General features: G+C 38.6%; 1 protein-coding gene across 4 annotated transcripts in view; it reads left to right on the top strand.

Annotated features, from left to right (window-relative positions):
- The window catches only part of AP2A2 (adaptor related protein complex 2 subunit alpha 2), a 41847-nt gene that overhangs the window by 24323 nt on the left and 3989 nt on the right, over positions 1-13535 (top strand). Inside the window, exons 6-18 of one of the 4 annotated variants that reach the window (XM_064425163.1) lie at positions 369-470; positions 1831-1939; positions 2460-2607; positions 3019-3187; positions 4336-4473; positions 5696-5878; positions 6214-6311; positions 6479-6710; positions 7492-7653; positions 9503-9666; positions 11359-11436; positions 12325-12407; positions 13136-13225. In XM_064425163.1, coding sequence (XP_064281233.1) covers positions 369-470; positions 1831-1939; positions 2460-2607; positions 3019-3187; positions 4336-4473; positions 5696-5878; positions 6214-6311; positions 6479-6710; positions 7492-7653; positions 9503-9666; positions 11359-11436; positions 12325-12407; positions 13136-13225 — 1756 coding nt within the window. Of the gene's footprint in view, positions 1-368; positions 471-1830; positions 1940-2456; positions 2608-3018; positions 3188-4335; positions 4474-5695; positions 5879-6213; positions 6312-6478; positions 6711-7491; positions 7654-9502; positions 9667-11358; positions 11437-12324; positions 12408-13135; positions 13226-13535 lie in introns of all 4 variants that reach the window. The other 3 variants (XM_064425162.1, XM_064425164.1, XM_064425165.1) reach the window with 3 other exon arrangements.

Below are 13535 nucleotides of genomic sequence, written 5' to 3' on the forward strand. Positions count from 1 at the left end.
GAATTTCTTCTGCTCATGCTTCTCTTGTATAATAAGATAATTTGTGTCCAGGCTTAATTTTAATACAGCTCTCTTATTTTAGATGTATGATCCAAACATGAGACAAAGCTAATACAAAAAATAGCATAAAATGCTTTGCAAGCATGGCAGTGTCATATTGTTGAGAATTCTGTTGGATTCTGCAGGTGTGTAATTAGTCTGGCTGCTATCCAAACATGAGGTTTTTTCATGTAGGGCTTTGTAATGGGGATAAACTTTTTTTTTGTATTTTAAAAAACTGTCGAATTGAAAGGTGTTAATGGGCAGTGTTGTAAACCAATCCAAAATTGAACATGTGTTTTTTTGTGTTGTGTTTTGATTTTTCTTAGGGTGTGGTTACTGCAGCTACAAGTCTGATCACCACTTTGGCACAGAAGAACCCGGAAGAGTTTAAGACTTCAGTCTCCTTGGCAGTGTCTAGATTAAGCAGAGTGAGTCCAATGATGACCCTGATAATACTTCACTGTTGATTAATTTACTCAGCTTTCTAGATCAGGTTAGCTTCCTGTTCAGCTTTCTAGGGTCAGATTAGTTTACTGTACCATGAAATGTGGAGATGATTCAGTGTCACTTCATGTGGGTGCTTCAGGTAACCTCTTTAAATGCTTGTTGCTTACCAGGACAGAAAGCTGTATTGGCTTGCCTGAACTTTCTTGGTTTAATCCCTGCTCCAAGTAGTAGTCCTCACTTTTTTGCTGTAATACCAAAGAATAGTTGGATCAAAGACTGATTCTACAGACTTCACACAAACCCCTCAAAAATACAGCAAAGGAACTTTGCTTAGCTTTATCTAAGCTTCTTACAAGACTAATTGCCTTCCTATTCCTTCTTTTGAGCTGCTGCTAACTTAATAATCATAAGCATCTGATTTTCTGTAAATTGTGTAAGGAGTTAAGCAGGGGCAGGGAGGAGTGGGGAGACGTATCTGTAAGTTAACATTTCTGTGCTGGAAAACTGATGCCACTGTTCGGTTTGATTTTGTTTTCCCCCTCCTTTTGGAAGGTGTGCAAGACTGGGGAGGCTGCTACTTCACAAATGTGTTTTACACCCAGTTTTATGCAGTCTTATACCCAAATGACTTGTTTACTTTCTTTTCAAATATGAAGATTTTTTTCTAATACTTAAAAGCAAAGGAGTGCTGAGGGAAGTGAAAGGCTGTCCTGTAATGGGGCAGTAAGAATTAGGTAGAATTATTTTGAGCAAAGCTAGTGGCAAACTCATGGTTATCCTAGAATAAAAGGGGTAAAATAAATCTATGAAGAGGGGCAATCTAATCTAATCCTTATCACATTTCATTATGCATATAAACCTATTCTGTGAATGCTGTCTCTTTTTGCTTTGCTGTATGGATATTATTGAAGGTGTTAGTCGATCCTTCTGCTTTAGGTCAGTCTGTCATAGTATCTTGTACTTGAATTGCAGGCTCACCTGTCAGCAGCCACCAGACTCTTGGCTGAATCTGTGAATTGCTAGAACAGAGAAAGTCAAACTTTGGTTAAACATTTTGATGTTACAAGATGGTTGTCTTCATTATTTTAAAAAGCAAGTAGGCTTTCAGAAGAGACTTTCTAGACTACTGTATCTACGAAACTGGATTTCCATTACCAGCATTTACTGTGGTGTACTCATAGTATGGCAGCTTGCACCTAATTAATCTACTGAGCTAGACTTTGCTAGTGACACAGTTTTTTAAGCTTCTGTCAGAGGTGACCTACACTGTTCTTTGGGTCCTTTTCATGCTTGTGAATCAATTAACTTCAGCAGCTGATGTGCTGGCTGTTTGTTTTACAGATTGTAACTTCTGCATCAACAGACCTTCAGGACTACACATACTACTTTGTTCCTGCTCCCTGGCTATCTGTGAAGCTTCTGAGGCTGTTACAGTGCTATCCCCCTCCAGGTAATGCACACATCACAGCACTGGTCATTTCTCCTATGCAGTACACTGGCTCCAAAGAGCTACTGCACTGCAGTGTTACCATAGCTTGGAGTGCAAGCACATTGTCTTATGGCAAAGATACTGAAGTTTGTACTCCTGAGAGTGTGTGTTTCTGATGGCTCTAAGCTACTTGGCCTTTTGAGTTATGTTGTGTTTCATTTTAAGAAGATGTCTAACCAGTGTGCATCTTACAAATGACTGGCAGCTGCCATTTTAAACATTCATTAATACTATCAACTATATTAAAGCCTCCAAGTATGTCGTGGTACAGATTGCGTTTGGCTTTTGTTCTCACCCAAATAGAACTGTGACTTGGAATTCTTTTACCATGTTTATGTTGGGGAGTGTAAGTGTTTTTAATGTCTCAGAATAGTTTAGTTAATTTAGATTTAGCCTGGGGAAAACCTAAGGTAGGGATTAGTGTTTGGATTAGTGTTTGGAGCAAAACGAAGTTGTCCAACGGCTCATTCTTCTCCAGAAGACCCTGCGGTACGTGGCCGTCTGACAGAATGCCTGGAAACCATCCTCAACAAAGCACAGGAGCCACCAAAGTCAAAGAAAGTGCAACACTCGAATGCGAAGAATGCTGTCCTGTTTGAGGCAATAAGCTTAATTATACATCATGACAGGTGAGCTGGGACAACACTTCTGTTATCAGAGGGGCTTTTAAGGTGAAAAGATGGGGCTATGTCTTGAACAGTTAATCAGATTTTAATGGGGGAGGGAGTGAAGGGGAAAAGAACACCAAGAGGCTTGCTAGACTGGAACACAACCACAGCAATGTAACTGAACAGTGTTAATGAGCTGTGTAACTTTGGGTTTTGCTGCTTCTTTATTTGATGTTTTGTATTGACCCCACTGCTCTAATCCAACAGAGATTATTTGCTCACAGTACCTGAATTTGCATTTCACTAGCAAAGCATTCTAGCAGACACTTTGAAGCATTTTAAGAAATCTCCACTGCAGAAATAGTATTCTGAATTGAGTGTTCTCAAACCTGTTGCTTTTAACCCTTTCACTTTCTCTCCTGTTCTGTGCAGTGAGCCAAACCTACTAGTCCGTGCCTGTAACCAGCTAGGTCAGTTCTTGCAGCACCGAGAAACTAATTTGCGTTACCTAGCACTGGAAAGCATGTGCACGCTTGCCAGCTCTGAATTCTCACATGAGGCTGTGAAAACACACATAGAAACAGTTATCAATGCATTGAAGGTAAATATTGAAGTGTATGGTCTGGTTTTGAGTGTTGTCTTCTCCCCTGCCTCAATACCCTCTGCCCCACTGTCCCAAGCTCCCTGTACCCAGTTAAGTTAATAATACTTAGGGGTGAAATGAGTTATTCTTTGAAGTATACCTCAGTTTTTTACCTCAATCCAGCAAAATCTTGCTGTGGTAGCAATTACAGAGGCCACCTTTTGTTGATTTTTGCACCTTGGTAAATCTGATGCCTGGAGCTGTGTCCCTGTAACACTGGTGTCTGCTCAAGTGTAGGCTGAAGATGAATAATTGTTTAAAAATATGGAATTTCAAAATTGCGAATCCTGAGAAGACAGTTTTATGAATGTCTTGCTGGTATTGGACACTGTTCCTTTGCTGTAATAACTTATGGGGGGTGGTAGAGCAGATCAGCATGCATTGCAGAATTGTAAAGACCAGAAACCAGAAAGACACAATCCCAGGCCATGTTTATGTGACAAAGCAGAAATCAAAAGAGTAAGACTTATTTGCATGTAAATTTACTTGCATACTTGGATGTTTAAATGCTTTGTTTTCTTCCACGTTTGTGCTGTAGCATATTTATACCTTTGTCTAAGTTCAAAGTATGTATTTGTTCTAGCTGGACTTCAGTTGTTACAAGGCATGCCTGACATTAAACCTGCAGGTAGCTAAATGCTCATTGGCCTGGTAAGAGTTTAACAATTTCAGCCAGTTATTGGTGCATTTATGGCCACTGGTACCAGTTACTCAGTGCATAGTGGACCACAAATTCACCCTTACTCTGTGTAATACTGAAGTGTTCTGTACAAACTCCTCCATTCTTTCAGTACCTGCACAGATTTGAATAAGTATGCTACAGAAACAAAACCTGATGATGTAAATTTTTGTGATGGTATTTAAAAGCAGGAAGCTGTCTGAGTCTCCACTGAGCTTTTCCTAGGTGACTGAAAGTGAGAAATAATATAAGAAACTCACAGCTTATATAAAAGGTATATCTGAATTCATTCTGCATCTGAAAAACTATGCAAATTCATTTGTTTTAAATTTGGCTGTGTATTATACTAAGTATCATCTCTTAAGTTGCATGTACTTTCCAAACAAAGATGAAATCATCTTGACCTTTGACTCTTGTCTTTTTGCAGACTGAAAGAGATGTAAGTGTACGACAAAGAGCTGTAGATCTCCTGTATGCAATGTGTGACCGAAGCAATGCCCAGCAGATTGTGGCTGAAATGCTCAATTACCTGGAGACTGCTGATTATTCCATTAGAGAAGAAATTGTAAGCTATTGGTGTTTTTCTTAAATACTTATTTTGTAGCTGGATTTGGTACCATAAGTATCATTTATTGATTAAGATGCTGCATAGTCTGTGGTAGAGATTGCTTTTCATGGTGGCTTAAAAAAAAAAGAAACAACACAGGGAAAACTGCTAAAACAAACAAAAAACTCCAAACTTTGTAGTCTAGTAGCAAAGAATTTAGGTTAAGCTAATCCAGGCAGCAGGGGGAAACCTTGGAAACTTCAGAATTTTAAAATCTGATCTTGGTCTCAGGACAGTGTATATAGAAAGCAAAGTGAATTTTATGTGTGTCACCAACACATTCCCTACATCTGAGAGTTAGGTCCTACTCTAGTCTCAGTTGTCCAGTAGCTTCAAAAATTAGTGGTGAATGCGTATTTGTAGGTTGAACTTTGTATGCTCTGAGAATGTTCATTTTAAGGGGTCCCAAAGCGAATACCTTCTAATCAGCTAAGAGGCCTGATATCTATCCCCTAGGATAAAAGTTGAAATACTCAACTTCAGCCTTTTCAGGATGGTAAACAAAACTTGTACTTACAGTACTTATTTAGCTTAGTTAGGTGCTGAAGTCCCTTTGTTAGAGAAGTGACTGTTGATTTACCTCTTGTGCTGTCTGGTTGCTGTTGACAATGTCCCCTCACTTGGCAGATAGTGAGAATTTAATCCTGTTCCCTTATACTGACCTGTTCTTTTAAGAGTAGTAAATGCAACTGATAATAAATTGTGTGGAGTCTCCCCTGAAGCTGTTTGTTTGCTTCAGGATGCAGGAATCTGAGTATGACCTGAAAAAGTCAGCTGTGCTTTGGTGACTCTATTTGCCTCTGCTATCTTGAGTTTGCTTTTGCCTTTTTTTGAGAGGTTTCCAATTTCCTATTTGATCCTGTCTTAGTGGTAGTTTAGATGGTGTTTTTATAGCAAACAGAAAATGTTCTATAAATTGCTCTTGATCACTTAGGTACACAATTGGAAAGTCACAAAGATACAACATATTTGAATGCATTATGGGGAAAGCAATATGTGCCTGGCAACTTCTGTATTCTGGCACAGCATTTCAATGTTCACCTTTCACCTTGGCTGTGGGAACAAGTGAACAAGCTCATGCATCTAAAACTGAGGCTTCTGGGCCAGTGTGGGGCATCACCAGGTGTATACAGCTCATAGTAAGAGCTAATCAACTTTGCGTTCTCTTTTGTGTGCTCAGGTTCTGAAAGTTGCAATTCTTGCTGAGAAGTATGCAGTGGATTACACCTGGTATGTGGATACAATCCTGAATCTGATTCGCATTGCTGGTGACTATGTCAGTGAAGAAGTGTGGTACCGAGTTATTCAGATTGTCATCAACAGGGATGATGTGCAAGGATATGCAGCAAAGACTGTTTTTGAGGTAAGAGTAACTGTTTTCAATTCCCTATCAAAACAAGCTAAGAATTAAGGAAGCAGCACATGATGTAACAGGGGAAACTTAAAAGACCTCTCTCTGTTATCAGAAGTCCACAGTACTGCTAGGTGGGCCTAAGAATGCTCTTAATCAAGTAATACTCACATTAGAGTCTTCTGAGAAATCATACCACCCATGATGTTTTTATTGTAAGTACTTTGTAATGCCTGGATCCACAGTCTGCTCTTGTAGGAAAGTAGATGAGAAAACTGGGAATGGAAGTGACAGACAAGGTGGTTGTTTTTGTATGTTGTATATCAGTGATTATTAATATGTTACAGGCCCTTCAAGCTCCAGCATGCCACGAGAATCTTGTAAAAGTAGGTGGCTACATCTTGGGAGAATTTGGAAATCTGATAGCGGGTGATCCAAGATCAAGGTAAAACACCTTCTGAAATACTGAATTGAAGTAGTAATGCTTTGTGTAAAGAATTTAATTCCTAGCATTCCTAAAGCTAATTAACAAATCATTCGGCTTTTGCTAATGATGCAGTAATAATGATTATCATATCTACAAAAACTGAATGTTTTTTTCCTTCTTTTAAGTCCCCTCATCCAGTTCAACTTGCTACATTCCAAGTTTCATCTGTGTAGTGTTCCTACCCGAGCTCTGCTTCTGTCTACCTACATCAAGTTTGTGAACCTCTTTCCAGAAATCAAAACTACAATTCAAGATGTGCTGCGCAGTGACAGTCAGCTAAAGAATGCTGATGTTGAGCTGCAGCAGAGAGCTGTTGAGTATTTGAGGCTCAGTACTATTGCTAGTACTGATATATTGGTAGGTATAAGGGTTTATTTTCTTTATTATGCAGTAGTCTGCTGTCAGCAAGTTAAACTCAACTGAACCTTACCTGATTGCTCAGAAATCTCAGGATTACAATATGGGTGCTGATTCTTTTAGTCTCCTTAATTCTGCTGTAGTCATCTTTAATTTAGAGCTAAATTCCAAGTTGTTATTGCTGTAGTGGGACATATGACCATTAAGATACGTTAATCTGGAGCAGAGAAGCCAGGGAAAGCTGGCACAATAGAGGTTCCTAGAGGATTTAGATTTCAAAAGGCTGGGGCTTTCTTTTGAGGACTCACTTGATGGTGGGGAGGAAAAGTGTAATTTTTTGTCTCTTGAAGTTCAGTGATTTAACCTGGTGCTCTCAGATCTGAACAGGGCATTGCACATTTGTTTTTGACATCTAATAAATGCTTAGGTCTGGGTAGAAACTTGAGTATTCTCTGTCGTTTTAAGTCTAGGTCTGCCTGACTTAAGGACCCTTAGGTCTGCTATGATCTAATTATTTAAATTTTCTTTTTTAAAATTTAATATCAGTGTTTCAGAGAAGTAATACGCTGCTTTGGAAGGACTTCAGAAAGTTTTAAAGCATTTTTTCATTCAAAAAAGCAATCAATCCCTCACTACAGTAAACTGCATAATAATTTTCTGTGTGGTAACTACTTCTGCTTTTGTTTTATGCAATCTGTGAGGATGTGTCTCTTCAAAGATTCAGAAGCTGTTTTGGCTTTTTCTCTCAAGTTTAACTAATACTTTTTTTCCCTGTGGTAAGGCTACAGTGTTGGAAGAAATGCCTCCCTTTCCAGAGAGGGAATCTTCCATTTTGGCTAAGCTGAAGAAGAAGAAAGGCCCAGGCACAGTTACTGACCTGGAAGAGATCAAAAAGGAAAGGAGCCCTGATATGAATGGAACTGCTGAATGTGCCACTGAACTTGTGAGTTTAAAAGCTGTTATTTCATTAATTTAGATGGTGTGCAAGTAAGAAAAGACTGGTTTTCTGAAGTGGCTTTTTGGGGATTTAAAACCTCCCATCTGAAAGTTAAGACTCTGGGTGTTTGCTATAAAGCAGGGGATGTAGAGCTGCTTTCCCCTTGCTGCATGGTTGGATGCAATTTTCCTTTGGAAATCTTATGTAAGTAGGGATGAACTGTCTGCAGCCTAAAAAACTCCCTTTTACATTGTTATTTGAAAAATGTTGCTGTTACTTTAGAAATGTGAGTTTCCTTGTTGATGAAATTGCACTGAGGGTGGGATTATAAAATTAATATATTTAAAAGGACTTAGCTGATACTCTGAAATTCAAGTTGTTTTTCTGCTTTGTCTAACATGTTGTTTTGCATCTTGACTGTTGTTTTTAATAGAAGGGGACAAAACTTACCTTCACCGAGATGTCCTTAAATCAATATAAAGTTGTTACTTTTTATTTGACAGTGCTATTTGAGTTCAGTTATGCTTGACAAGTCTGCATGATTTTTTCTTCTGAGCTGAAATTTCTCATTTTATTGTTAATTAAAGCTGGTAGGATCAATTTTTCCCATAATGTAATATTTCTTTCTGGTTTTAATGCCTAGAATAACTTGTAATTAGATTTAAGATGCCGTAGAAGATTACCTAGAGATGGAAATACTGTAGCATGCTCCCTGCCTAGTTTGTTAAAGCATAATAATTAGTCACTACAGTGTATAAGAGTAGCTACTCCAAGTGCAACAGTTTTGACTGGACAGAAATCTCTTTCCAGCAGAAAAGTTGCAAAATTTTCTTTGAATGCCAAATCGAGGTGACTGGCAGTTAATATTGCATTGTGCTTTACAAGCATTACTTGATGGGTTGCAGCCGTGTAACAAACTGCACAGTGTTATCTTCACCAGTGGCTTTATATGGTTTGGATTCCAAAAATGTTAGAAATTTGAGGTCCAAACTTTGTTTTTAGTTGGTCCTAATGATTGGCTTCTTAAAGTCTTCTGCCAGGGAATTTTTCATTATACTGTATGGAGCATATGATAACTTGGAGCTGGCTTACAAAAACAAGATTTCAGATTTACCCAAATGCATCTCATGACTCATCCTCAGATTATCTGGCATAGTGGAAGCTGCTAATGTCTAATACATGGCCATTTTGATTAACAGTCTGTGCTTTGTTCTTGCATGTGACTTGGCCATGTTGCATGATTCTGTGTCCTGGCTGTTTGATTTGTTCTGTTTGAGGAAAAAACACTTTAAACATCTCATCTCTTCCTCTAGTGTTTGCAGCTTGAACTGGCTACAGGCTCTGCTAATTTTTGCTGGTTGGGTTTCCATTCTTTCTGAGATATGCTAGGCTTCAGAATCCCAGGATTAAACTGATAGTCAATTTTAAAATGCTGTGATGACCTGTGATTTAGCTTTGTGTAAGAGCCACTTGCTTTCTTGATGGATTCTTCATGAAAGAAAAGCAACATGGGAATTTTATTCCCTACAGTACTTTCTTTCCCTTGAAAGTAATGGGAAAAGAGAAGGGGGAAAAAACTGTCATCTTTGTCATCTTTCTTCTGCAGAACCAGATTTTGGACAGATGAATTTTGGTTTTGCTTTTATTTAATGGTTAGATGGGCATAACTCTCTTCAAAGGAAAAAAATGACCCGAAGTTGAAATTCAGCATGGCAACTGCTGCATTTGTGAACCCTTTTACCTCCATTCAAACCTTGATTTGGGGCGGGGAGAGGCACTTTGCCATAGCTTAGTTGTCTCTGCAAATGAGACAGTTTTGTTGCAGTGTAACACCGAAGTGTCTTGTCTTCCTTAGACTACTCCTTCTCCAGCGGAGGATCTGCTGGGTCTGGGTGCTGCCCCTGTCACCAAACCAGATCCCCCACCTGCCTGTCCTGGTACCCTGCTCGTGGATGTATTTTTAGATACAGCTTCTCCAGTTGCACCTCTTGCTCCTGGTTCTGATGACAACTTTGCGAGGTAATTAAGTCACCCTTAAGTCACCCTGAAAGGAATTTGAAGGAGAATTTGTCTGTTGAAACAGGATTGAAGGAAAAGCACACATAACTTTTGGTTTTGTTCCAGCATATTGAGTGCATTCCTGGGTGGTAGTTTTGCAGCAAGAGAGGTGTTCTTGGACACTGCTAGATGTATTGTCTTTATTGAATATCTCTTGTAATGGAACAACTGAGCCTGTAGTACTCAACCTGAGGATATTTGCCACACAGTAGTGTCTGGTTTTCATGCTCGTTTTGCTTCTTTGTTAAATTAAACTGCTTGTGCATCTCTATACATCTTGAAGTGGGGGTTATGTGTCCTGATATGAATACATTTATTCTTATTTTCTTTTCATAAAGTATTCTTGTCTTTCCACTTATGGCAAGCTGCTACTGAAACAGTGAGATGGATTGTATCCAGAGATACTGCTTCCCAGATTTTAATGCTACACTTCAATTGTTCTCTACTGTCTGACAAAGGGATGTGAAAAGGGGGATAAAGAACAAGTGGCGTGTTTCTTTTTTAAGGGGATTTGATACTACAATTACATTAGCAAGTGTAGTGTAGGTACAGTGTGTTATTAACTCCATTATTATAAGTCCCTGTGGCTACTCTCAAATATTATTTGATTAAATTTTTGGGAATGAATGACATAAAATCACAGAATGTCTTCAAAATCAGTTGTCTTACTGGACAAGCACGTATTACTGTTGTCAAGGACCAAATTTTGAATGTTGGCACAACAAATTTTCAATGCATCTTAATATAAAAGACATAATCATTGGCACTTTCATCAAAATTTTATATCAGGCAATGCATTGTTGCAGGTTTGCAGTGATTAATACTTGATCCCGTGTTTCTACTGGAAGGTCAGGAGTGGTACTTGATCATACGACACAAAACCAGGGCTTTAGGAGGCTACACAAGTTTGTTCCTGCTTTTTTTTTTTTTAAGAGTGTAAAAAGAGGAACCAATTATAGTAGTTTCATGAGCAAATGTTACATAAAAATAGTTTTCTCTCTCTGCAGAAGAAAGTATAGCAATGCCCAACTCCTTGGTCTGTCTGTAGATTATTAAATGCTTCTCTAATGATACTGAGAAGTTGCTTTTTACAGTTTCCTGTCTTTTCTTAGTGCTGTTGTCACTTTTGTTTCTAATCTGTTGCTTGGGTAAGTCATTCTCTGTGTGCCTGTGTACTCTTGCCTATGCTTAATACTTGTGTGTTTTTAGGAACTGATTGTGCACCTGTAATTAGAAGGGTGTCTAAGCTTGATGAGGCCTCTGCTTTTAAGCACACCTTTGTAGTAGTTAATATGCAGCTACCTTTTTGATTTTGAACTTAAACACTTTTGCTTCACAGTTAAACACCTAAAAGGACTTGATTCTGTAAGAGGTTTACATTTACTGAACACCTTCAGCTGTCTTTGTGAAGGATTGCTGTTTTCTAACAGTTGGGGTGGGATGGGGGAGAGAAGTGGGGGAAAACATTGCCTAATGCCTAAAACCTTTCTAGGGTACTGAGCTAGGGCAGCTAATCAATTTCTCATGCATTAAGCTCAGCAGTGCCATTTTTGAGGAAGGAGGTAAAAGAAGTAACTAAGCTCTAAGCTGTCTTTACTAACTCCTGCTGTCTCTGTTGCTACTGCCTTTCTTCCTTTGTGCTGCCTGAACTAGCCCTGACCTGGCTTCATCTGAGGTAGTTTCTGAGGAACCAGCTGATACTGTGCATGATGCTGATGAGCTTTTTCACAAGTAAGCAATACTAAAACCTTGCAAGGCTGGGCAATTTCCAGAATATAGTTATAAAGCAAAACTATATTGTTCATTAACTTAATACCAGCAAAACTAGAGAAACATGTACTTGTCAGACTTGTGGCTAGAACACATCTGTGGATGCTGTGGATTTTGTGACAGGCTCATGAATACACAGGTTAGAGTCTTCTCTACAAGTCAGTGCTATCACACACTGCTCTAAAATAAGGCAATGCCAGTTGTATGTTAAGTTTTTGCAACTATTTGAAAATAAATACAAAACAGAGTAGTTGTCAAAAGTACTGATATTTGAGAGTGTGTTTTAAGTGCCTTGGATGCAAAAGGCAAATGTTTGCTGTCCACCTCTTCTACTTTTAAGTGAAGGGTGATAGAAAGGACTGAGATCACTGGAGAATGGTCTTCTTTTCTCAAAATGGAAAAAGTACATCTCTAGTTGGCTTAGGTGATACAAAAATGATAAAACAAAGAGGTTTTTTTTCTTTCAGGTTAAACAGTCAAAGCTTCAAACTTTTCAATTCTGCACGAACCTAATGAGTTTCAGAAGTTCTCAAGACTAAAAATAAAAATCCTGTTGCCTGGTCCTTTATTAGACAGTGTGTGTGCATATAGCATATTGTGGTTTCCTTCGTAGTTTCTCAGACAGCCTATCAAATAAAAATGTCAGTTCTTTTAGTGTCCTTACAAGTGGTGGTTCTGGATGTAAAACTGTCTTTTCTAACTGCAGTTTTCTGCAAAGGCCTCTCTCACAGATTGATGCATTCTAGGTTAACCGCAGTCTTCATCCTCTGTGTAAACCCTGAATTTTGTGGTTCTAAATATTGTTTAATGTGGCTCAATTTAAAACATATTTTCCCTCTCTTCCCCTAGGTTTGTGTGTAAAAATAATGGAGTCTTATTTGAAAATCAGTTGCTACAGATTGGCTTGAAATCCGAATTTCGACAGAACCTGGGTAAGATCTGTAGTGCTGTGGTTGGCTGTCTGCATTATCAATCACAATGATATTCCAGACAGGACTCACTTTTCAGCTGCTGAAGAGGGAAATAGCATTATAGGCCTAAGCTGTTTTACAGCTCCCGCTGTTGTGCATCCCTGGCTTTTGTGTGGGCTCTTGCTTCCTTAAATTTTTTTATTGTTTTGGTAGCTGATATGAAATAGGGGAATTAAGCTCCAGCTCATGCTGCCTGGTTGTATGGCTGGTGCAGCCAGGTTTATAAAGGACCATTCTTGTCAAAATTCATATCTTGCAATATAGCTTATTGTTATGATATGAAACACCACACATTTCAGATCAGATTAAATGCACAAGATATTGGAACCATCTAGGAAGGAGACAGAATTTGAACACAGGCTAGCAATGGAATTTCTTGCTTCCCCTTTTCTGTAAAACTCTTGGTGGCATAGTAGCATCTTAACAAAATTCTCCAGCAATTGAAAGACTTCACTGATGATTTAACTGCCTGTGTGACAGCTACTGCAGGAGAGATCTAATGGCTTGGTTAAATTGCTGCATTTTGAACTGTAAATGTCTTGGTGAGGTAAACCATGTAAACTGTATTTTGGTCTTAAAAGTGGTTTTAAAGAAAGGTAGAAAGACAATGTGTTAGGGAATTGAAGCACGAGCAGTTCAATGTGATTACATGACCTAAAAACTCTGATGTATCGTTCTTCTCTTTCCAGGACGTATGTTCATATTCTATGGTAATAAGACATCAACACAGTTCTTGAATTTTACTCCAACAGTAATCTGCTCAGATGACCTTCAGTCAAATATCCTTAAATGTAGCAGCAGTTGTCTGTTCTTATTAGATCTTTGTGGTTTATTGCTGCACAATATAATAAAGCTGTTCAATACAGTAAAGCTGGGTCAAGTCACGGTGTCCTTGAACAGGAAGAAACGAGAAACTTGCTGATAGCTCTCTGAAGTTCTCATAGAAAAACCAAGTCTTGATCATGGATGAAAGATTCTTTCGTTAAAGCCCGGGTTATAAACACAAATTTTACGTTTGATATAACAAGAAATTAACCTGAATAAATAGGTACTGGAACTGTAGCTTTCGCCAATGACATGAAGTAGCAG

The sequence above is a fragment of the Passer domesticus genome, chromosome 6, assembly GCF_036417665.1.
Source record: "Passer domesticus isolate bPasDom1 chromosome 6, bPasDom1.hap1, whole genome shotgun sequence".
Lineage (NCBI taxonomy): Eukaryota > Metazoa > Chordata > Aves > Passeriformes > Passeridae > Passer > Passer domesticus.